A 23,620-nucleotide genomic window follows, 5' to 3' on the forward strand; every position below is an offset into this window, starting at 1 on the left:
AATCATATTCATAATCTTCAGTAACTTATTTCTAACCTCAGAGCCACCATGTTCAAAAAACTCATTTACCAGCCTATCAGCACCTGGAGCCCTATTATTTTTAAATCCTTCTAGTACTGTCACTTATTCTTCCTCACAAAACAAATCTTCCTTCACATCCAAGGTATCACAAACTTTTTAATTTTCCTCTATATCTTTTCGTACAACTAAATCTAGGTTTAGCAAATTCTCAAAATGTTCTGCACATCTCTGTTTAACTCTTCCCTTATCAATAATTGTGGCCCTTTTCCTATCTTTAACCGGGATAGGTCCGGATTGAATACTCCCTCTCAATTTATTAACATGCCAGTACAATATTTTACTATTATGCACTCTAGCTGCATCTTCCAGATCCTCGGCAATTTTACCCATGACCTCCATTTCACACCTCCTTGGTTTATATTTTAATACTTTCACCACTTTCTTACATTCCTTTTGTTTTCATATGATCTATCACTCAGATAATTCTTGTACAAGTCCCTTCTCCTTTCGATTAAACATAAAGCTTTTCCAATAATATTCTTAGCTGCAGTCCTAGCTTTCTTCCGTAGGACACCTTCAGCAACTTCACAAATTATTATTCTAAAATTATTCCAACCATCTTTCAAATTGTCAACTTTTAAACTCTCAAGTTTAGCATTCAACTGTTCCTGGAAAGTTTCTTTCAAATTCTAAACCTAGAGTCTACCAACATCATAACTTCCCGAGAGGTAGATACCCTTCCGAAATGTAAGCTTTAAATTAACCCTAGACACTACTAGATGGTGGTCTTTACTTTTAACATCAATAATAGCACTTCTATATACCCTAGTATCTTGTATTGATCCTGCCAGTCTTTGGTTTACTATAGGGAAACATAATCAATAAGGTTTGCTCATCACGTGAATGCAAAACAATAGTTTTGATTTATTAAAATTATAAGAGTATAAACATTTAAAAAATTGCTCGAGTTCTTTACTTTTCGTTGAAAAACTTATTTGTGGAAAAAGTATTTTGATTAATTTCTGCTCTTTTTATATTGGCAAAGTCTTTTTTTAGGGATATATAATTGGAAAGCTGATTGCCCTCCAATTACTTTTATCTCTTTGATTTCCAATCAAATTAGCTGCTTCAAAATATTGATGATATTACTAGTTATGATAGAGCAGCACTGCCTATGATATTGTTTATATGCCCTTTTAATACCGGCATGTATATATTATTTTTTTGTTTAATTGAAACTCCCCCTAACGTTCCCTAAAACTGTCAACTTATTGCCCTTAGTGTCATTAGTTAAAGTAATCGTAGAAGTGGCATTAAAAGAATACACATAACGTCTTCTGACTAGTTCAAAATCCACCACAACTTACTCTGAAAAGTCTAATTTCCTAATATGAGGCGTTGTTGTGATATTGCCTTGTCACCTATTTGACAATCTACATGATCATAGTTTGTTTCGATTTAGTTCAACTTCTGCCTAAATATTCGTTGAAAGCTTCACCTTAATGCCCTTAGATTGTGTAATAGCAATAGCTGTAGTTGCATTATTAGCAGATTGCATATATTACCTTTGTTTTTTTGTTCCTTCCGCACCCGAAAGTTCCAACTTTTATTGTATGCAAAAGTCATTTCTTAGGATACGCTCTTTTGACAATCGAAATGCACAGAGTGCCTTTTGTTAGTTTAAATTTGAAATCAATATTCTCTCAAATTTTACGTTCATAGACTTAGCCTTAATAGTTTTAGTATCACATTAGTTGCGGTGTTAGCAGGAGAAGTAGTTGTAGTGTTAGTGTTGCATTAGTAGCAGTAGTAACAGTAGTATAAGTAGTATTAATTGCGGAATTAGCATGTACATCTTGCCTTTTGATCAGTTGAATATCACTTTCATAATGCCCCGGAATTTACGCCTTGGCACAGTAAGCCGTTCCAAAAATATTGCTGATTTACGCTTTTGAATCTTTTTTTACGCCCTTTTTATCTTAATACCCTAAGCCTTACAAGTTGCTGCAATTGAAATAGAAGCTGGAGTAGTTTAGTAGTAGTGGTAGTAATATTAGTAAAAGTAGCAGTGGTAGTAGTGCTAATAGTGACATGAATATATTACCTTTTTGTCAATTGATCTTCTCCTTTAAGTATTCTTTGAAAGTTCCAACTTAATACATACGATACGTATGTATTAAGTATGTATATAATTCTTGAGATACGCACTTTTTACAATCTGCATGCACATAGTGTGTTTTGATTTAGTTCAAATTCCCCCTCAATATTCTGTCAAATTTTCAACTTCACACGCTTAGCCTTAATTGTAGTAGTATCATAGTCGTAGAGGTATTAGTAGGAACAGTAGTAGCACTAATAGTGTATAATTATTAGTAGCAGTAACAGTAGTAGCGGCAGAATTAATAGCAGTAACAGCAGGTACATTTTGCCTTTTGGTCAACTGAATATCCCACCCAGGATACCCCTGAAGTTTCCTCTTGATGCGATAATCCATTCTAAGAATATTTCTGGTACGCCCGTATCAGTAATCTGTATACACATAATATGCTTTGATTTAGTTCAACGTTTCCCCTCAACGTTTCCTCAGATTTTTTTTTTTTCAATATCCTCAGCCTTAGTAGTATCCGCTACAGAAGTAGTAGTTTTAGTGATAGTAAGTAATAGTTGTAGTTGTTGTGGGAGCACTATAAGCAGCAGCAGTTGCAGTAGTAGTAGCGTGCAAATATTGCCTTTTAGGTCAATTGATCATCTCCCTTATCATTTCCTGAAAGTTCTAGATTAATATACTCAGTCATTCCTGAATTAAGCCCTTTTGACAACCCATATACACATGCCATATTTCAATTTATTTCAACACTACCCTCAACATTCCTTTAGAGACTCACTTTAATACCCTTTTTATTTTGGGAGAGTAGTAGTCAAACATGCATACTTTTTCTCAATAACATTTGCATTATGTAAACAATGAACAAATTGCCTAACTTACAGTCCATGTCCTGAGGCATCGGGGGAGGGAGGATTGACATTCTCAAACACATAACTACTGAGCCCTTCAACGATGCTGAAGAAAGGTATTTCTCAAAACTTTGATTGGATATTTTCTTTTGGAAAATGATGGGCGTTACGGGAGGGGGCTGGTTGCTCTCAAATCACTTTTGACTCTTCAAAAGGGCAGTATAGCTCCCGATTTATAATGCAATGAATCCCACCTGAAGTTTATACGACCAGCCATTCTATAAGAAACCTTATATGCTCCCAGGACATAACTTACCACCCCTACTCCAGGGCTCTGGGGGGTTGTGTAAAACCTGGAGGCATTGTTATATGTTCTTTGGACTATTTTGAACAAATTGGCTATCTCACAATTTCAATCCAATGCGTTTGGTAAAAAGTAGGGTAGTTAGCAGGGGGGAGGACAGGGAGGCTAGTTGTTTTCCGTCACTATTGACTCTTAAAAGGGAACTAGAAATTCCAATTTACATTCAAATGAAACTCCTCTAAGGTTTGTACAACCATCCCTTCCATAAAAAAATTTATTGTCCTTGGGGAATAGCTTAAAAGCCTTGCCCCTAGGCTTCGGGGGTTTGTTTTAACCGCAACAACCTTGTTATATGATATTGCTATCTTGCTATCTCAAGATTTCAATTGGATGCATTTTGGGACAGTAGTACGTGTGTATGGGGGGGAGGTAGCTGCCCCCAATCACTGTTAGTCTTAAAAAGGGCATTAGAACATCAGAATCACCAATCCTATGAGCCACCTCTAAAGTTTATAAGACTACCCTTTCTATACAAACCTGGTATGCCCCCAGGGTATAACTTACAACCCATGACCTGAGGGCCGCGGGGGTTGATTATCCTCAAATGCATAATTTCCGAAAATTTCAACTACGCTGAACAAAATGCCTATCTCAAAATTTTAATTGGATGTGTTCGAAGAAATTATGGGTGTAGGGGGCTGGTTGCCCTCCAATCTCTTTCGGCTATTAAAAAGGGTACTGTCCCTTTCAATTTCCAATGGAATGAGTCCTTTTTGAAGTTTCTATGACAAGTCCTTCTAATCAAAGTGCCCAGTGCTGAAACAAATCAAAACAAAAACAAAATAATAATAATACATTGTGCCATTTTCGTTCTTTACTTAAGCAGCGCTATTAAGCTGCCAATGATAGTATATATATTTGTATAAAATCTATTGGCCATTGTAGATCAGTCTCATCCTGTCCATGTTGTATTCAAGACAGAAATGGTTACCAGAATAGCAACGGGGACCTCGTGTTTGATGATAATAGCGGAATGGTTACTTGAACTCATTACCCTTATTTTAGCAAAGAGATTGTATATTTGTGACTACTTGGGCTATTTGGTAGATATTTATTTTGTTTAAAACTCTGCAGTTTCTAAGCCAGAACACTGAAAATTTTGCTGTGATATATTTTTATGACGATCTTAGTCACAACCTGACTTAAAACATTAAAACAAAAATTAATGAAAACAAAAACTGTTTTTAGGGGATCATTTGCATAGAAATCCAATTAAATCTTCTGGACATGAAAACAAAAATCAATAAAATGACAGTTTACCTAAATTAAAAACTCCCAAGAGAAGCTCGATAATGCCAGACATGAAACACAAAAATACTGCCGCACTTGGACCCCAAGCGACAGCATAGGGATAGGTTGATATCGCAAGCAGAGCTGTAGGTCCTACCGCCAGAGATCTTGTACTTCCAAGAATTGCGTAAACAAAGCAGCCCATTATAGATGCATATAGTCCATACTATAATATGAAATACACAAATTATCAACAATTATCAAAGACAGACAAATATACAATCTGTAACACCCGTATTAGGCCACATTTACAATGAGATTTTGCTAATACAGAGATTTAACTAACACTAATGAGCCACTTAGAACTTTTTGTAGAGTATTTCAGCCAACCAAAAAATTCCATGAAAAGCTTCGTATCCTCGAATAAGTGCTTGCTAAATCTCGGAATTGCTAAAAATCTTATTGCGAATTGGTCTTTAATTGGTATAATAAGGTCACCAACCAAATGATATGAGCCTGAGTAAATTTACCTCGTTTTCGAGAAAGGAGCAAAACATCAAAAAGACCGAGTTATGCGGATGAAAACTTCACCAACCAATTGTAGCACATCAGAGAACTCCTATTACATAGGACATGATCTACAAAAATTCTGAATTTGCCATTTTTTTCGTGAAGAATGACCATAGAGCTGTGTTTGTTTGACCATAGAGATGGTGCGATTGGATCAGACCAACGCTCTTAGCAAATCAGGATCAGACTCATTTACCAAAAAAATTTAAGTTATAGTGCCCTTTTGACTTGCAAAAAACCCTTTGGCCATAGTAAAGTGTATTTATCTACCATTTTTTGGCACAAAGCAATAATTTTGCCCCAAAGGGGGAGACAAAGTAATAAATTAAAAATCTGAGATATCCAATCAATTTAAAATTTTCTAAAAATTATATTTTAAGCTTCCTAGTTTCAATTGTGGATATTTGGGATTTCAAGGTGCAAAAATAGGTTAAAGATTAAAATTAAGAATACTAGGTCACTTAGACTAAAAATAAATAAGGGTGAAAAGGTGATATTAGGTAACAAGAAAATCGGATAGTCACAAGTGGATAGCTTCACCTACTGAAGATTGTAGATACAATAAATATCTAAGAAGTAGACCAGGCAAGACGCAGGCTGTTTTTTGGCAGTTGAAGTCTTCGAACAAAAATAAAAATGCTGGAAACCAACGGTAATGAAAGGGTTCAAATACGGTTCTGAGTTGTGAGGGCTCCGAAAGGTTAATGAATATTTGTCAAATACTTTCCAGAGGTAATGCACAAGCAGAGTCTTAGGTGTGCTAGCTATCCTAAAAATTAAATTAAAATGAACTTTTTCATACACATACCAATAGTCTGTGTTGCACAGGTACCAATCTCCTTATTGTGTGCGTCCGATGGAGAGTGTAATGCGTTTTCGGGGATCATCCGACGCTTCTCATATTCCCCCTACCCCCAGATTTCTACAGGTGCCCATTTAGAATTGGGTCGATTCTGGCTGAGCTTACAGGGTCACACCATTGACCCGTGTTCCGAACCAAATAACTGATTACACCAGGAATCGATCCTGTTACTTCAGGATTTCAAGTCTGGATCACTAACCACTCGGTTAGGATACCCGTATGTCAAAAAATAAGCTAGACATAATTGTGATTGTACCAGGACTGGATCCTGTTACTTCACGATTACAAGTCCGGAGCGCTAACCACTCGGTTAGGATGCCCGTATGTCAAAAAATAAGCTGGACGTAATTGTGATTGTATCTCATATTTTAGGGTAATATAAAAAAAGCTTTAGTTGACTTAAGCACCGTTTTACGGATGAAGGATGACAAATAGCTAGAGAGTACACTTTAGTACCATCTATCTCGGGCCAAACGAAAAGCTTAAGAAAGGATGATGGATGACAAATAGCCAAAGAGTGTACTTTAGTACCATCTGTCTCAGGCCAAACCAAAAGCTTAAGAAAGGTCGCATGACCTAGCATTAGGTCTTAACAAAGAATTTAAAGGGAAATAGAACTTCATGGAAGGGATAAAGAGTGAAGCTGTTATTAGATGAGGGTGGAAGAAGAGTCTCCACAGCTGTCTGGCCTCAGGTGGATTGGTGCTGGATACGTTTGTTAGTAGCGGGAGAATTAGTACCCGACTTTATTAAACAAACATATAAATAAATAAAAATGAGAAACATGTATCCGACGTCATCCTTTTAGGAAAAATACAAAATGCAATATTATTTCAGATAGGGGCAGAACAATCTCTTCATACATTGTAAAACATTCTGAACTGATGATTATAATACAAATTACAATAGGATATGGCTCCCATTTTATTGGGTCTTTGCCTCATTAAAGAAAAATAATGTCAATTTTTGCTTGATTCATAAATTTGAATGGGCGCCTTTTATTTTCAGGAAATTTTATATTCGAATTCACCGTAGGGATAAAATTCCTTTTATATTTCGTCATCATAGTTACACTTTATAGAGCTTTAATAATTAATAACTTTATTTTATAACACATCAAAAATGAAAAGCAAGATGGTGGAGTATAACAAAAAGAAAGAAAATGAAATAAAAAAAGCACATAGAAAAGCAGGAGCAAATACGTGCAAATTAAAACTCGAATCAACTAAACATTTCGGAGAAGTAAGCCACTCCAAGGTTGGTAAACCTCTTTAAATGAATAATACAAATAAATAAACTATAAAAACGATAATAACCCAGAAAAAAAGGAAACTAGCATAAAAAAATAGTCCCTCCAAGGTTGGTTCAACGGATAATCTGTAAGCTTGGAAAAAAGTTTATCTGCAGCATCAAGAGGATATGGCAAGCTGTATCTCTCCCGCAGTGTACCATTCCTAGTCCAAGGAGGAACCCAAATAGGGAACTTTACATATTTGAAATAAGCCCTCCTGATTTCTATTTTATTTGATTGGTTAGAAATGTCCCAGAAGGGAACCAGGTATAGAATATGAGGGACAGAAGCAGCATTATATACTTTCGCAAGGTGGCGTTTACCAAGATTCAGCTGTGATCCAACTGCACGAGCATACGCATTACGGATCTTACGGTCAGTTCGGGCAATAAGTAATTTCCGAGTTGACTTTAGGGATGCACCAATAGGTAAACCAAGGTGCAAAAGCTCCTGCCGTGGTTCAACATCAAAATCACCCAGATTTACTCTATCAGGGGTTTCAGAACGGATAAAATTAAATAATACCACTTGAGACTTAGCCGCATTTAAAGAAAGACCAATCTCATTATAATTCTTAGCAATCTCCCTAAAACATTTTCCCAAATTAAACACAGTCCTACTTAGGTTAAGAACGTCATCCGCATAACATAAAACAGACACACTAACACCGTTTAATATACAACAAGGCGATAAATCCCCATGGGCTTTTAGGGTTGCGTTATTATAAATAGTAGGAGAAGTAATGGCCCCTTGTTTAATTCCAATATTCACACTGAGTTCTGAAGGAATAAGCGAAGATTCAATCTTTAAACGTACTCGGAGATGTCTATACATAAAATAAAGAGGTCGAACTGCATCAACAGATACCCTCCCTCCTTTAATAACTCAAGCATAGCCTGAGAATGAATTAGATATCCGAAAACATTACTAATGTCATATGCACCAATAGCTAAAAGGCTACCAGACCTTTCAGCATCCTTTAGTATTGTTCATAAACTCCGTGCGTGGTAGCAACCGAGATGCAGTTGAAACCCAAACTGAAAAAGAATGCATGACACACTGTTTTCGAATATGATCAATAACTCAAAAATCTTCGAAAACACACTGGAAACTGTAATGGGCTTATAAGGCGAACATTGAAAAAGTGGTTTCTCTTTTTTCAAAACCGGAGTAACAACACCAACACATAAGCAATTGGGCACAACTACTGTAAAAATCATCTGGAACAGTAAAGCCATGTGGTCAAAAAGGTAATCGCTGGCAACATCAAAATGGCGTACACAAATCCCATCCGGCCCAGAAGCAAACTTCTTTTTAAGCTTCGGTAAGACCACTTTATTCAAATTACCTCCAACGATTACCTGCTCGGATCTAGCTCGACTGTTTAAAACACTCCTAATTTCATCATGAAACTTTTCAGCTTGCGGAAAACTTTTGAAAAGTGAAACTTTTCACTTTTCAGTTTGTACAATGCGTTCCCATTTTCTCTTTTTTCCTCAAGGGAATTAGAGGCTCAAAAAGGGAATTAGGGAATTGTTTCCCATTGCGGCTTTACATAAGAAAATCGACAATTCTTCTTCTTCTTTTTCTCTTGGCTGACAGGAAAAGAATTACAGGAACAAGATAAGAATTCTTGCTTTCTTAAGAAATAGCAAATAAAAATCTAGCAAAATTCGAAACTCTGAAAGGGCAGTAGCCTTGCTCACAACTGAATCAAATCCTGTTCGGTTTATTTAGTATTGTAAACAAAAATAGCTTTTAAATTTTATTTAAAATCCTTTTTTTTTCATTTATTATAAATTGCAATCCGCATAAAAATATGCATAAGAACGAAGCGTTATCGCGAGTGATCATGCAAAGCTTCTTGAAACCTAAAGCATAATAGCTAACTCATAATTATTGGCTGCAAGATATTTCACTTAAAAGTGAGCTCTACGGCCCAAAAGGGATGAAACAGTTTATTGAGATGTGAACCTTTTCCTACTAAAAATGAGCAATAGAATTGATTTTTGTCGAGCCTACTTTCACTTTCCACAACAATGAAATTTCTAAAATTACCCTTATCAAGTATATCCATAAAGAAGCTCTTCTAGTTGACATACCATAATAAGCTTTTAAGGCTGTAAATTTTGACGGATTCCAAGGGGCAAGATGGATAAGCAAATATATCCTAGATCTGCACTAGATCCTTGCATTTACTAAATTTATTTTTAGTTAAATTCTGATCGTTTTTAGATTACAGTGGCAAATCCGACTCCCCCTCCATAGAAAATTACCTCTCCCCACAGACAATCCCTCCATGGAAAGATATTCCCACACAAAATTCCCCCCCTCCAGCAAAATTCCGCTCAGACGATTCCATTCTAGGTGAAAATTTCCACCAAAAATTTCTTGTGGACGGTTCCAGGTGAAAATTTTTCTTAGCTTACCTTCATCCGAAAAATAATTTCATTTGAGAGGATTGTTTTTAAAATCTTGCCGGAAATCCCTCCCCCTCCGTGGAAACGTTCTCCCGAAAATAACCCATCCCCTAGTAGAAAGTTGCTCCCACAAAAATTCTCTCTGGAGAATTTATCCTGCGGAAAACTTCCCCATGGTGAATCTCTTCCTGAAAAATCCCCCCTTCTACGGAAAGATACTCTAGAAAACTCAAACACGTAACTATTTTACCCCGGACAATGCCCCTTAACATCTCCACATGTAAAATTGAGTCGGCAAAGAGAATGAAAGACTAATAAAAATAAATTCATATAGGAATTCTGGCAAATCCTCCAGGGTAAAATTTATCCTTGAAAGTCTAGCCCCCGAAAACTTCCCTCTCCATGAAAATCCTCCTTATGGAAAATCCCCCGAGCAGAAAATTCACCATCCTCCACTCGACAAATGTAGGCGTACTTCCCAATAAAAAATACTATACGTTAGCATTGGACAAATTATAAAACTTAAGGACCTCTCCCCAGGGACTGTGGGGGGTCCTTTTATTTCCAAAGCCATAGCTATTGTGCCTTTTAACTATGCTAAACAAAATTACTATCTCAAAATATAGATCGGACGACTTTGAGGAAAAAAGGGGGTGGGAAGGGGGCTAGTTGCCTTCCAATCATTTGGTAACTTAAAAAGGACACTAGAACTTTAAATTCCCGTTCAAATAAGCCTTCTCCTGATATGCTAGGAATATCGGTTCGATTTGATCCCCCCCCCGAAAAAAAAAATAAAACCGCATCCGTGATCTTTGTTTTGGCAAAAAATACGAAATTCCACATTTTTGCACATAGGAGCTTGAAACTTCTGGAATTGGGTTCTCGTATAAGCTGAATCTGATAATTAAGATACTTTGGCTTTTAGAGGGCGTTTCCCCATTTTAAAAAAATCCGATAAATTTTCTCAGGAAGGTAGATTTTGATATGTAGCACTAAACTTAATGAATTTATATATTTGGAGTCAGCATAGCAAGTTGATTCTTTTCATATGTCCATTGCTATCAAATGTTTTATGTTTTTAGAGTTTCAGTTACTATTGAGCGGTGTCGATCCTTAGTTACAGTTTTTTACCACGAGCTGTTTGAATCAGCCGTGTCTCCATATTTAAAGATCACTGGTTCGATTATGTCCCCTCGTAAAAGAATAAAAAACACATCCATGGGTACTGTTTTCAGGGAGACTCGAAATCTTATATGTTGAGCTAATATGATTTTTCAAAAGGTCTCAGATGTGGTTAATCTGACCGTCGGTATTTCATTACATTTGCACTCTTTATGGGCAAGTCTTTTTCCATTTCGAGAATCAGCCAAATTCATTAAACCAATTGTTTTGATGTGAATCTTGAATTTTACACATTTAAAATTAATACAAGAAGGACATTATTATCAAAGACATTAAATAATGTTCTTTTTGTATTGATTTTACCACCAAACCATCAAACGACTCCTTGTGGTCGTCTCTAATTTTCTATTTTTCCATCGTCTTTCAAAATTTTCAACTTTTCTACTAATTTTAGTGCCTTAGAAATACCTGAGTCTGAGTGGGTGGCTCATTTACTTTCCAGTTTAAAGCCCCTGATAGTCCGCAGGTTAAAACTTAAAATGAAAAAAAAATTCCACTTATGAAGGGCGCTTCCCTCTCCTCAGTCCCCTGATCTTTGCGATAAGGTTTTATAGTTCTTTCCATTTGACAGCGGGGCTGCCCCCTCTTCAGTCCCTCGGTCTTCACAATAAACTTTTATTTTACTTTAAAAACAATTCTTACTGTGATTCATCGGTCTTTGTGTTTGAGTAGTGATTCTTGAGGAACTAGGACCAAAATTTAAGCTTTAACGTGAAAATTAGGGAGTTGAGGAGAGGCATCCCTTCATATACGAAATAATTTCCGTTAAATATAAGTTTTAATTTCGCTCTTTACTTATATATGACAAAATTCATTTAATTTAAAGAAGGTTCATATAACTGAACACTTTAATTTATAGTCCTCTTTTTAAGTAACGAAAGAGATCATGACACAGAGATCACTTTGTCGAATAGTTTAACGCTTCTAATACCTTAGGAAACTTGGCTGATAACATAGAAGAAAAAGTGGGAAGAGCTAGCAGAGTCATTACTTTCATGCCTGAGATTCTAATTGACATTTTTCTGATAGTCAAACTATCCACAAATTTTACAAAATGTTTTTAAAATAACTAATGTTTTAATCTTAAACTAATGTTGTTTTAACTAATGCTGAATCTTTGGAGAGGTGCCCCACCCCTTTATCTGCTACTGCCCATAGTTTACTTTTTCACTATGTGATACTGAAGTAGCACTGCACTTATATCTAATTCTATTTTTCTTGTCTATTGTCTAATTAACATTTTTCTGATAGTCAAGCTATCCACAAATTTTACAAAATATTTTTAAAATAACTAATGTTTTAATCTTTATCTAAAGTTGTTTTAACTAATGCTGAATCTTTGGAGAGGTGCCCCACCCCCTTATCTGCTACTGCCCATAGTTTACTTTTTTCACTATGTGTTACTGAAGTAGCACTGCACTTATGTCTGATTGTGATTCCACAGTTAGTAACTCTCGTATCTAATGGATAGGTTACACCTTGAAGAGGAGGTCAAATTTGCGCGTCAATGCTACTGTTTTTTGTTGTTTCCTCATAAAAATATAGCTATTTTTTTATTTTAACTTATGAACACTGTGAAAGTGCAAGTTATCAGCATTGGGCGATATAGCAAAAATTTGCTGCCTGTTGTCTATTATAACCTTAATGTGTAGAGCCATATACAATTTAGCGTAACCAATTTTCTCAAATTTAAGACCAATTTCATTCAGATGTTGATACTCTTTCACTTATGCTTAATTTTTTTTTTACATTTACGAACAATTAAGACGATAAAATGGACCCATTTATGAAAAATCATATAAAACTTGGTTAAACTGAATTGCTGCATAGGTAAAATGAATTTTAATTCAGTGCACACTTTATTAACTGTTAACTATTGCAACAACCATTTATCTTTCCCAACAACAAATGTTAGCATGCAATCATTCTTTATTTTTCATTTACGTCAAACACATTATTAAAGTGTGTCTTTAATTTTAAGGCATGATTATATTATATAAAACAATATAAAGAAAGATATGCTATGCTAAACGCTAACATGGCGTATGAAATTCTGGATAAATAAATTGTATAATTATACTCTACTTGTTAATGACGTCAATCCCATGATTCAATAATATAAATGGAGTTTCAAGATTTAAGAAACATACGAAAATTACTGAAAAGGACTGTTAATTAGGCTAATAAGATGGCCTATTAAATACTGAATTTATTTGAATTTATAATCACACTTAACTTCTTAATGACGTCAAAAGCTGGACTGAATAGCATAAATATAGTTTGAAGGCTAATTTATCCATTAAAAATAAATTCTAAATAAACATAAATTTAGAGATACACTAGACTTCACACGCATGCTGACGCATTACTTAATAACACAAACAAAATATATAATATCGCTTATATATATATATATATATATATATATATATATATATATATATATATATATATATATATATATATATATATATATATATATATATATATATATATTAAGAAATCATAAAAAAGTTGTCATAAATTCGACTTATTATGTGGTTTCGTAGGTGGAGCCTATGACCAAGCAACCGAGCAGTACATTTTTAAGTTAAACAACTAGTTTGTCTTGTATGCGTGATAAATTTACAAGGTATTTGATAAAAGTCACCGAAAAATCACCGAAGTTTTAATCTTTATTCCAACATCAGTGAAATACATTAGACAATTTTTCTTTATGCCTTATGCTGAATCATGTAACTATTTTGTTTTATATGTTTGTTCAAAAATACATGAGTTTCAAAATGAGGATAATCTGACCTTTTAAAAAATGTACTCGTAATCTAAAAAATGTACTCGTAATCTAAAAAATGTACTCGTAATCTAAAAAATGTACTCGTAATCTAAAAAATGTACTCGTAATCTAAAAAATGTACTCGTAATCTAAAAAATGTACTCGTAATCTAAAAAATGTACTCGTAATCTAAAAAATGTACTCGTAATCTAAAAAATGTACTCGTAATCTAAAAAATGTACTCGTAATCTAAAAAATGTACTCGTAATCTAAAAAATGTACTCTTAATCTAAAAAATGTACTCGTAATCTAAAATATGTACTCGTAATCTAAAAAATGTACTCGTAATCTAAAAAATGTACTCGTAATATAAAAAATCTACTCGTAATCTAAAAAATGTACTCGTAATCTAAAAAATGTACTCGTAATCTAAAAAATGTACTCGTAATCAGAGCGACGTTTATAAATAGTTCCCAAGGCCCTAGAATTGTGGAAAACAAATTTAAATAAAAAAAATGTTCTCTTTATGTATATCTTGCTTATTTTAAATAATTGTTGAAATTCATGAAATTTTCAACTAATTATTATCTAATTATCAGAAAAATATTATAATAATAAAAGTAATCTTTATAAATATTCACCGAAACCCTAACATTATCAAAGACCCTTATAACTACCGTAACTGATAGGCACTATTGAAACTCTGAATTATAGAGAATATGTTATACCACAGTGCCCTGCTGATTTCTTTCAGAAGAAAAGATAGGAATAACGTGTGATATCGTATTTCGACCACGACTTTATTATTTTAGGCTGCTACACTTAGGGCATAAATATATAACATTCTAACAAATCTCGTCAATAGCCTTTGTATTATTTTTCTCGGAAAGCAGAAGCGAATGTAAGAAACAGAGTGAATGACCTATAGGCAACGGATACCTAATTAAAGCTCATATAGGCAATTAAAAATGTATCAGTGTCCGTAATAATATAGTCAGTAATATTTACAGAGAATCACTTTGTTTGAAAAACAAATAAAAGATTCGTTGCGCTAACTCAAACTGGAAATTTGAGGAGCAAACATTTGGCAATATCCATTTATCACTATGTAACTATATCATTTGTATTTAGATTGGACAAAATTGTACTTACTAATAAGCAAACCCTGACAATAGGTTATTTATTTATAATTAATTAAAGAAAAAATTCCGTAAAAGAATTTTTTCAAAGAAAAGTAAAGAATATTTTAAAGTTAACATCAGCAGATAGAAATACCTGTTAAAATTCAAACCCAAAACGACCAGAAATTACTAATAAAGAATAAATGAAACCCAACAAGAACAAGAACAGAAACAATAAATGAAAACCAAAACGGACAGAAATTAAATTCAAAATCATGGCAAAAAACATACAAAAAGCAATAATATAAATGAATAAATAAATCTTAAAGCGAGTAATGCTTAAGCTGAAACTAAAAATCAAGCTTAAAACGAAAAAAAAATATTTTGCTATTGAAGTATAAATAAAACCTAAACCGAACAGATATTAAATAAACAATCAATGGAAACAAATATGCAATATATATTAATGTAAATGAATAAATAAATCTTAAAACGAGTGAAACTTAAATTGAATATCCAAATCAAGCTTGAAACGAACAAATATCAATACAAACAAGAGTTTGCGCGTTGCCTCTTTCTCTCACTGTAAAAGTCTAAAACCTACTGTGTCATTGGCGCTTTACTGAAATCTATGTGTGTCTTGAACAGTCTTTGAAAGTACAAACAAAAAAAATTGAATATTTGATAAATAATGATATTAATTGTTGAAAGATCCGTCAGTTCAAGATTTTTTTCACTGGAATTTTTATTTTAATTTTCGATGCTGTAAAAACTGGAAATGAAAAAATTTGTAAGCCTAATATAATTCGTTTTCGGTGAAGTGCCAATGATACGGTAGGCTTTAGGTTTTCAAACAGTTTGTGGTAACGAACTGTAAGTAAGGAGCGACACGGCTCAATGGTAACCGAAACTCTAAAAAACGGAATTTTGATACCAATAGATACATCAAAAGAATCAAATTTTAATTTTGATTTCAAATATATAAGTTTCATCAAGTTTAAACGTACCCATCAAAAGTTACGCGCCTGAGAAAATTTGGCTGATTTTCGAAAAAAGGAGGAAGGACCCCTCATAAGTTATAGAACCTTAATGAAAATCACACCATCATATTCTGCGTATCAGAGAACCCTGCTATATAGGTTTCAAGCTTCTATCTAAAAAAAATGTGGAATTTTCCATTTTTTGCCAGAAGAAAGATCACGGATGTTTATTTTTTTTATTTTATTTTTTTTTCATGGGTAATCGTATTGACCCAGTGGTCCTAGAATATCGTAGGAGGGCTCATTGGAACGGAAATTAAAAGTTCTAGTGCCCTTTTTAAGTGACCAAAAAAATGAAGGGCAGCTAGGCCCCCTCCCACGCTCATTTTTTTTCCCAAAGCCACCGAATTAAAATTTTGAGATAGCCATTTTGTTCAGCATAGTCGAAAATCTATTAAATATGTCTTTGAGGATGACCTTAATTCCCCACAGTTCCCAGGGGAAGGGCTGCAAGTTATGAACTTTGCCCATTGCTTACACACTGTATTGGTTATTGGGAAGTATACAGACATTTTCAGGAAGGATTTTTTTCTGGTGGGGGGAGCTAGAGGAGGGGGTTACTCGGGATAATCTTTTCGTGGAGAATGTTTCTTTGGGGTAAGGGACATTTCTATGAAGGGGGCACCGGATTTCCAAGCATTATTTAAAAAACGATCAGAAATTAAATTAAAAAAAAAAATGTTTTTTCAACTGAAAGTAAGAAGCAACATTAGAACTTAAAACGAACAGAAATTATTACGTATATGAGGGGGTTCTCCCCCAAGTCAATACCTCGCTCTTTACGCTACAGGTTTTTTTTAGTGCTTTCAAAAGAGCTATCTATTCTAATTAAACGGCCTTTGTGATTCAGGGGTTTGTGAATTAATTTTTTTTTAACTTTTAACGTAAAGAGCGTGGTATTGACTAAGAGGGAACCCCCTCATATACGTAATAAAAAAACAATAAAAAAAACAAGATACGACTCAATAGTGATCGAAACTTTTAAAAACGGAATTTTGATGTCAATAAATGGATCAATAGGATGGGTTTATAATTCTGATTCTAAATATATAAATTTTATTAAGTTTTATTATTACTCATCAAAGGCTACGAGCCTGAGAAAATTTACCTGATTTTTTAAGGAGGGGGGAAACATCCCCTACAAGTGAAAGAATTTTAATGAAAATCACACCGTCAGATTCAGCGTATCAGAAAACCCTATTACATTGGTTTCAAGCTCATATCTGCAAATAATTGCAACTTTGTATTTTTTGCCAGAAGAAAAATATACGAATAAAGAAGTTCGTTACGTAAGTTAATTTGTAAATTACGTCAGAACCACATTTAGAGACAGCCATTTAGCAAAAGAAAAGTAAAATTTTTATGCAAATTTTGTTTACTTTTTCAATGACGTTGAGCCAAAATAAAAGCTGCATTAACTAAAAAACGATCAGAAATTAAATAAAAAAAACAAGTTTTTTAAACTGAAAGTAAGGAGCGCCCTTTAAACGTAAAAAATACAGAAATTATTCCGTATATGAAAGGGGCTGTCACCTCCTCAACTCCTTGCTCTTTACGCTAAAGGTTGACTCTGTCTCACAACTTTATTTTTTTTAAACAATAAAAAACTTTAGCGTAAAGAGCGAGGCGTTGAGGAGGGGACAGCCCCTTTCATATAAGGAATAATTTCTTTACGTTTTAAGTTTTAATGTCACTCCTTACTTTCAGTTTAAAAAACTTGTTTTTTTTATTTAATTACAGTTAAGGAAGGGGGCAGAATCCAGACTCTTGTTTGTAGTGAAACTATATTTATCTTGAACAATCTTAGAAAGATATAATAAATTAAACTGAATTTTTGATGTGTAATGATATTAATTTCTGAAAGCTCATCAGTTCAAATTTTACTATAATTTTAATTTTTACTTAAAATATTAAGTACAAAAGAAAACATTTGTAATATAATTCGCTTTCAGTAAAGCGCCAATGACGCAGTAGGTTTTAGACTTTTGCTGTTAGAGAAGGAGGCGATAACTACAAACTCTTGTTTGTAGTTATTTTTGTTCGATTCAAGCTTGATTTGCATATTCAATTTAAGTTTCACTCGTTTTATAATTTGTTTATTCATTTATATTAGTATCTATTGTATGTTTGTTTGGATCGATTGTAGAACGAAAAAAAATAATAAAAAAGGAAAACTAGGATTATACAAGCCAGTGAAAAATGTGGACTAAAATGCAAATATTTCGGTCAAGACCTCCGCTTGACCGTCCTCAGTGCACGATAATAAAATAAAATTACTAATGAAAATCCAAGGATACTATAAAAAAAAAATTCAAACCTTAAAACAAAGCACAACTAAAATTTGACGACCCTTTCCATGTAACGGTGAAAGGGCAACTGAAAAAAAAATACAGTAATGAATGGGAATTCAATTTTTTTATTTATACAGAGCATTTTTAAAATTTAAACGCTTTCCAGGTAAGACATCGTCACAGATTAGGTTAGGTTGCAAAACGTGATGTTTTTTTTTTAAGTAAAAACGATCAAAATTAATTAGTTAATTATAAATTGGGCTTAAATAGGTTTCTCCAGTATCTCTATTGAGAGCTACCTTTTGGTGAATTTACTTTTTTTTTATATCAACTGCTTCCCTGAAAACTTAGATGAGACCTTTAACAGGGGCAATAATGGAGGTGTTATCAAATAAAACGAATTGTTTATTGGACTGTTTATTTAATTTCTGTTCATTTATGGGTTTCATTTATACTTCAACACAAACTATTTTTTTTTCGTTTTAAGCTTGATTTGCATATTCAATTCAAGCCTTACTCGCTTTAAGATTTATTTATTCATTTATATTATTAGTCATTTTATGTTTTTTTCTAAAATTGTCTATTTAATTTCTGTTCGTTTTGGGTTTCATTTATTCTTCAATAGTAATTTCTGGTCGTTTTGGGTTTGAATTTTAACAGGTATTTGTATCTGCTGATCTTAAGTTCAAAGGCCTTTACGTTTCTTTGCAAAACTTCTTTTACGGAAAGTTTTTTTTAATTAATTTTTTTCGTTTTTGACTGCAAAAAGTTTCAAGTTTTAAAAAATCCCTTATTTCAAAACTAAACTTTTTTTTCAACATCAAATGTTCATCAAAGTATCAAAACTAGTATCAAGGTAACAATACCAATGTAAAACAAATAGCAAAGTAAAGAAAGCATCAAAGTAAACAAGGTATCAAAGTAACAATAAGCAACTTGTATAACTTACAGCCCTTGCACCGTAAATCGAAGTTGCCACGTACATCACCAAATCCAAGTATTGAAGTAAACAAATTGTCAAAGTAACAATAAGCAAGTTCCGTAACTCAGAGCAATTTCCCCGGGGTTAGGGGCGGGGGATTCAACCCCAGAAGCATAGTTATTTGGCCTTTGGTCCTTTTGAACAAAATGGCATTCTCAAAATTTTGACCGGATGCCTTTTGAAAAAGTAGGACGTTGGCTCGTTGCCTATTGATCACTTTTGACTCTTAAAAAAAACCACTAAAAGTTTAAATTTCCGATCAAACGAGCCCCCTCCAAAGTTAATACGAGTTTCCATTACACAAAAACCTTATATTCTAGCAATGGACAACTTAAATAAGTTACAATCTATGCCCCGGGGGCTATGGAGGATGTCTCAACCCCTAAGTTGTAGTAGTTTGAATTTTGGACCTTTTTTTTTTTTTTTTAACAAAATGGCTATTTCAAAATTTTGATAAGATTCATTTGGGGGAAAAAACACAAGGCGGGGAGGGCTTGTTACTTTTTGATCACTTATCAGAGGCAACTCTATATTATAGGCCGTATGGCCTATATTAAAAGCCATACGGCTCCAATGTTTTATTATTGTTTTTTTTTTCAGAGGTACTTCATATGGAAGGGGTCGTCGTAGAAACTTCAAAGGAAGCTCATTCGATTGGAAATCGACAGTTCTAGTGCCCTTTTTAATAGTCGAAAATGACTGGAGGGCAACTAGTCCCCCCACGCCCAACATTCCCCCAAACACATCCAATCAAAATTTTGAAATAGCTATTTTGTTCACCGTAGTTGATTTCTATATAGAAAATTTGTTTTTGAGGACACTCCCCCACAGCTCTCAGGGCAAAGGTTTTAAGTTATGCCCGGGGTTCAAATAAGAACGATGCTGGCACAATGTATTAATTATTAGTTTTTTCCTTTAGAGCAGGGCACTTTGTGTTGAAGAAATTGATGTAGAAACTTCAAAAAGGGCTCATTCAATTGGAAATTAAAGTGGCTTCTGCCCTTTTGAATATTCGAAAGTGATTGGAGGGCAACTAACACCCCTTCCACGCCCACTTTTTCCCGGAACACATCCAATCAAAATTTTGAGATAGCCATTTTGTTCAGCATAGTTGATTTCCAGTTAGAAATTATGTTTCTGAGGAAGACACTCCCCCACAGCCTTCAGGGCAAGTGTTGTAAGTTATGCCCTGGGGGCATATAAGGTTTTTATAGAAGGCGTTGTCGTAAAAACTTCAAAAAAAGGCTCCTTCGATTGAAAACTCAAAGGGCTAGTGTCCTTTTTAATAGTCGAAAGTGATTGGAGGGCAGCTAACCCCCCTCTCACGCCCACCTTTTGCCCAAACACATCCAATCAAAATAATGATATAGCAATTTTATTCAACGTAGTTTTAATTTCTGGAAATTTGGTCTTTGAAGATGACAACCCCCCCCACAGTCCTCCGGGCAAGGGTTGTAAGTTATGCCCTGGGGACATATAAGGTTTTGTATAGACGGTGTTGTCGTAAAAACTTCAGAAAGGGCTCATTCCATTGGAAATTGAAATGGCTAGTTCCCTTTTTAATAGTCGAAAGTGATTCAAAGGCAACTGAAACCCCTTCCACGCCCACCATTTCCCCAAAAACATCCAAATTTTGATATTGCTATTTTGTTCAACGTAGTCGAAAGTTCTGGAAATTATATGTTTGAGCAGGGCACTCCCCCACAGTCTTAAGGGGCAAGGGTTATAAGTTATGCCCTGGGGGCTTGTATGGCTCTTATGGAAGGAATGCTCGTATAAACTTCAGAGAGTGCTAATTTGATTGGAAATTGAAAGTTCTAGTTCATTTTTTAAGCGTCAAAAGGTATTGGAGGGTAACCAGCTCCCCCCCCCTCCAATCCTTTTTTCCAAAATGCATCCAATAAAAATTTTAAGATAGTTATTTTGTTAAAAATAGTTCAAAAATCATATAACAAAAATTCCGGTGTCGACACAACCCCCCAGGGCCTGAGGGCAGGCGTCTTAAGTTATGCCCTGGGGGCATATATGGGTCTTATGGAAGGGATGCTTGTATTAACTTCAAAGGGGGCTCATTTGATTGGAAATTGAAAGTTCTAGTTCACTTTTTAAGAGTAAAAAGAGATTGAAGGGCACCTCAAACCCTGCCGATAAGAACTTTGAGATAGTTTTTTTTTATTAGTTCTAAGACCATATAACGAAAACTCCAGGGTCGACACAGCCCCCCCCCCCAGGGCCCGAGGGTAGGTGTTGTAAGTTATGCCCTGGGGGAATATATGGTTCTTATTGAAGGGATGCTCGTAAAAACTTCAGAGTTGGCTTATTTGATAGGATATTGAAAGTTCTAGTTTTTCAGTTTTTAGTTTTTCAGTCTTCAGTTTTTAGAGTCAAAAGAGATTGGAGGGAAACTACCCCCCCCCCCACGCCCCTTTATCCCCGAATATATCCAATAAAAATTTTGAGATAGCCAATAAGTAAAATAATTGCTCAAAAGTCAGATAAAAAAAACTCTGATGTCACCAACCCCCCCCCCCCAGGGCCTGGGGAGGCGTTTTAAGTTACGCCCTGGGGCATATATGGTTCGTATGAAATGGATGCTCGTATAAACTTCAGAGAGGGCTCATTTGATTGGAAATTGAAAGTTCGAGCTCAGTTTTTAATAGTCAAAAGACATCCGAGGGAAGCTAGCCCCCCCCCCCTAGACGCCTTCTTTTTCCAAACCCATCTGATGAAAATTTTTAGATAGCCATTTTGTGTAAAATAGTTCAAAGGTCGGATAAGAAAAAAACCGGTGTCAATACAACCCCCAGGGCCCAGGGGAAGGCGCTCTAAGTAATGCCCTAAGGGCATGTATGTTTTTTATTAAAGGGATGCTCGTATAAACTTCATAAAGGGCTCATTTGATTTGAAATTGAAAGTTCTAGTTCACTTTATAAGAGTCAGGTGAGTTAAGGGCAACTAGCTCCCCCCCCCACGCTCTTTTTTCCCCAAACTCATTCACTACAAATTTTAAGATAGCCAGATTTTTGGAAATTTCTCAAAAATTAGATTTTAAAAAACTCCCACCAGGGCCCGGGGGATAGGCATTGTAAGTTTGGTCCTGGGGTCGTATATGGTTTTTATGAAAGGGATGCTCGCATAAACTTCAGAGGGGGCTCATTTGATTGGAAATTGAAAGTTCTAGTTCAATTTTTAAGAGTAAAAAGATATCCGAGGGCAAATAGTCCCCCCCTCACACTCCCTTTTTCCCCCAAGCCCATCCGATAAAAATTTTATAATAGCCTTTTCATTAAAAATAGTTCAAAGGTCAGATAAGGAAAATTTATGTGTCGACAGAGACCACAAGGACACGGAGGCAGGCGTTATGAGTGATGTTCTAGGGGTATATATAGTTCTTATGGAAGGGATGCTCTTATAAACTTCGGAGAGGGCTCATTTGATTGGAAGTTGAAAGTTCTAGCTCACTTTTTAAGAGTCAAAAGAGATTGGAGGGCAACTAGCCCCCCCCTACTCCACGCCCTAAATGTATCAGATGAAAATTTTGAGAAAGACATTTTGTTGAAAATAGTTCAAAGTTCTGATAACAAAAAACTCCGAAGTCAACACCGCCCCTCAGGGCCCGGCGGTAGGCGTTGTAAGTTATGCCCTTGGGGCATATATGGTTGTTATGGAAGAGATGCTCGTATAAACTTCCTAGAGGGCTCATTTGATTGGAAACTGAAAGTTGTAATTCACTTTTTCAGAGTCAAAAGTGATTGGAGGGCAGCTAGCCTCCCCCCCACATTCCATTAATTTTTTTTCCCAGAGGCACTTCAAATAGAAAGGGATCATCGTATAAACTTCAAAGGGGGCTCATTCGATTGGAAATTGAGAGTTCTAGTGCCCTTTTTAAGATTCAAAAGTGATCTGAGGGCAACTCGCCCCCAGGCTGTTTTTCCCCAAATACATCTGATAAAAAATTCGAGGTAGCCACTTTGTTAAAATAGTTCAAAGATCATATAACAAAAACTCCTTTACGTTTGGCTATTTCGTTAAAAAAAAGTTCAAAGGTCAGATAAGAAAAACTACTGTGTCGACACACACCCCCCCTCCCAGGGCCCAGGGCAGGAGTTTTAAGTATTGCTCTGGAGGTATATATGGTTCTTATGGAAAGTGTGCTCGTATAAATTTCGGAGGGCTGATATGATTGGTTATTGAAAGTTCTCGTTCACTTTTTAAGAGTCAAAAGAGATTGGAGGGCAACTATCCACCCTCTCCACGCCTTATTTTCCTCACATCCATCCGATAAGAACTTTGAGAGAGCTATTTTTGCAAAATAGATCAAAGGTCAGATAACAAAAACTCCGGTATCGACACATCCCCCCAGGGCCCGGGGGCAGGCATTTTAAGCTATGTGCTGGGGCCGTATGTGGTTCTTGTGAAAGGACTGCTCGTATAAACTTCAGAGAGGGTTCATTTGATGGAATTTTAAAGTTGTAGTTCATTTTTTTAGATTGAAAAAAGATCCGATTGCAACTAGCC

At 35.0% G+C, this 23,620-nt stretch overlaps 1 protein-coding gene across 1 annotated transcript in view; it reads right to left on the minus strand.

Moving 5' to 3' along the window:
• Nucleotides 1–23,620, minus strand: part of LOC148953425 (sodium-independent sulfate anion transporter-like) — a 134,230-nt gene that overhangs the window by 95,941 nt on the left and 14,669 nt on the right. Inside the window, exon 3 of the mRNA XM_089087957.1 lies at nucleotides 4,601–4,796. Within this exon, the coding sequence (XP_088944083.1) occupies nucleotides 4,601–4,796 (196 nt within the window). The remainder of the gene's footprint in view (nucleotides 1–4,600; nucleotides 4,797–23,620) is intronic.

The sequence above is a fragment of the Artemia sp. Qi Xiang Cuo genome, chromosome 4, assembly GCF_049724085.1.
Source record: "Artemia sp. Qi Xiang Cuo chromosome 4, ASM4972408v1, whole genome shotgun sequence".
Taxonomy (NCBI): Eukaryota; Metazoa; Arthropoda; class Branchiopoda; order Anostraca; family Artemiidae; genus Artemia; species Artemia sp. Qi Xiang Cuo.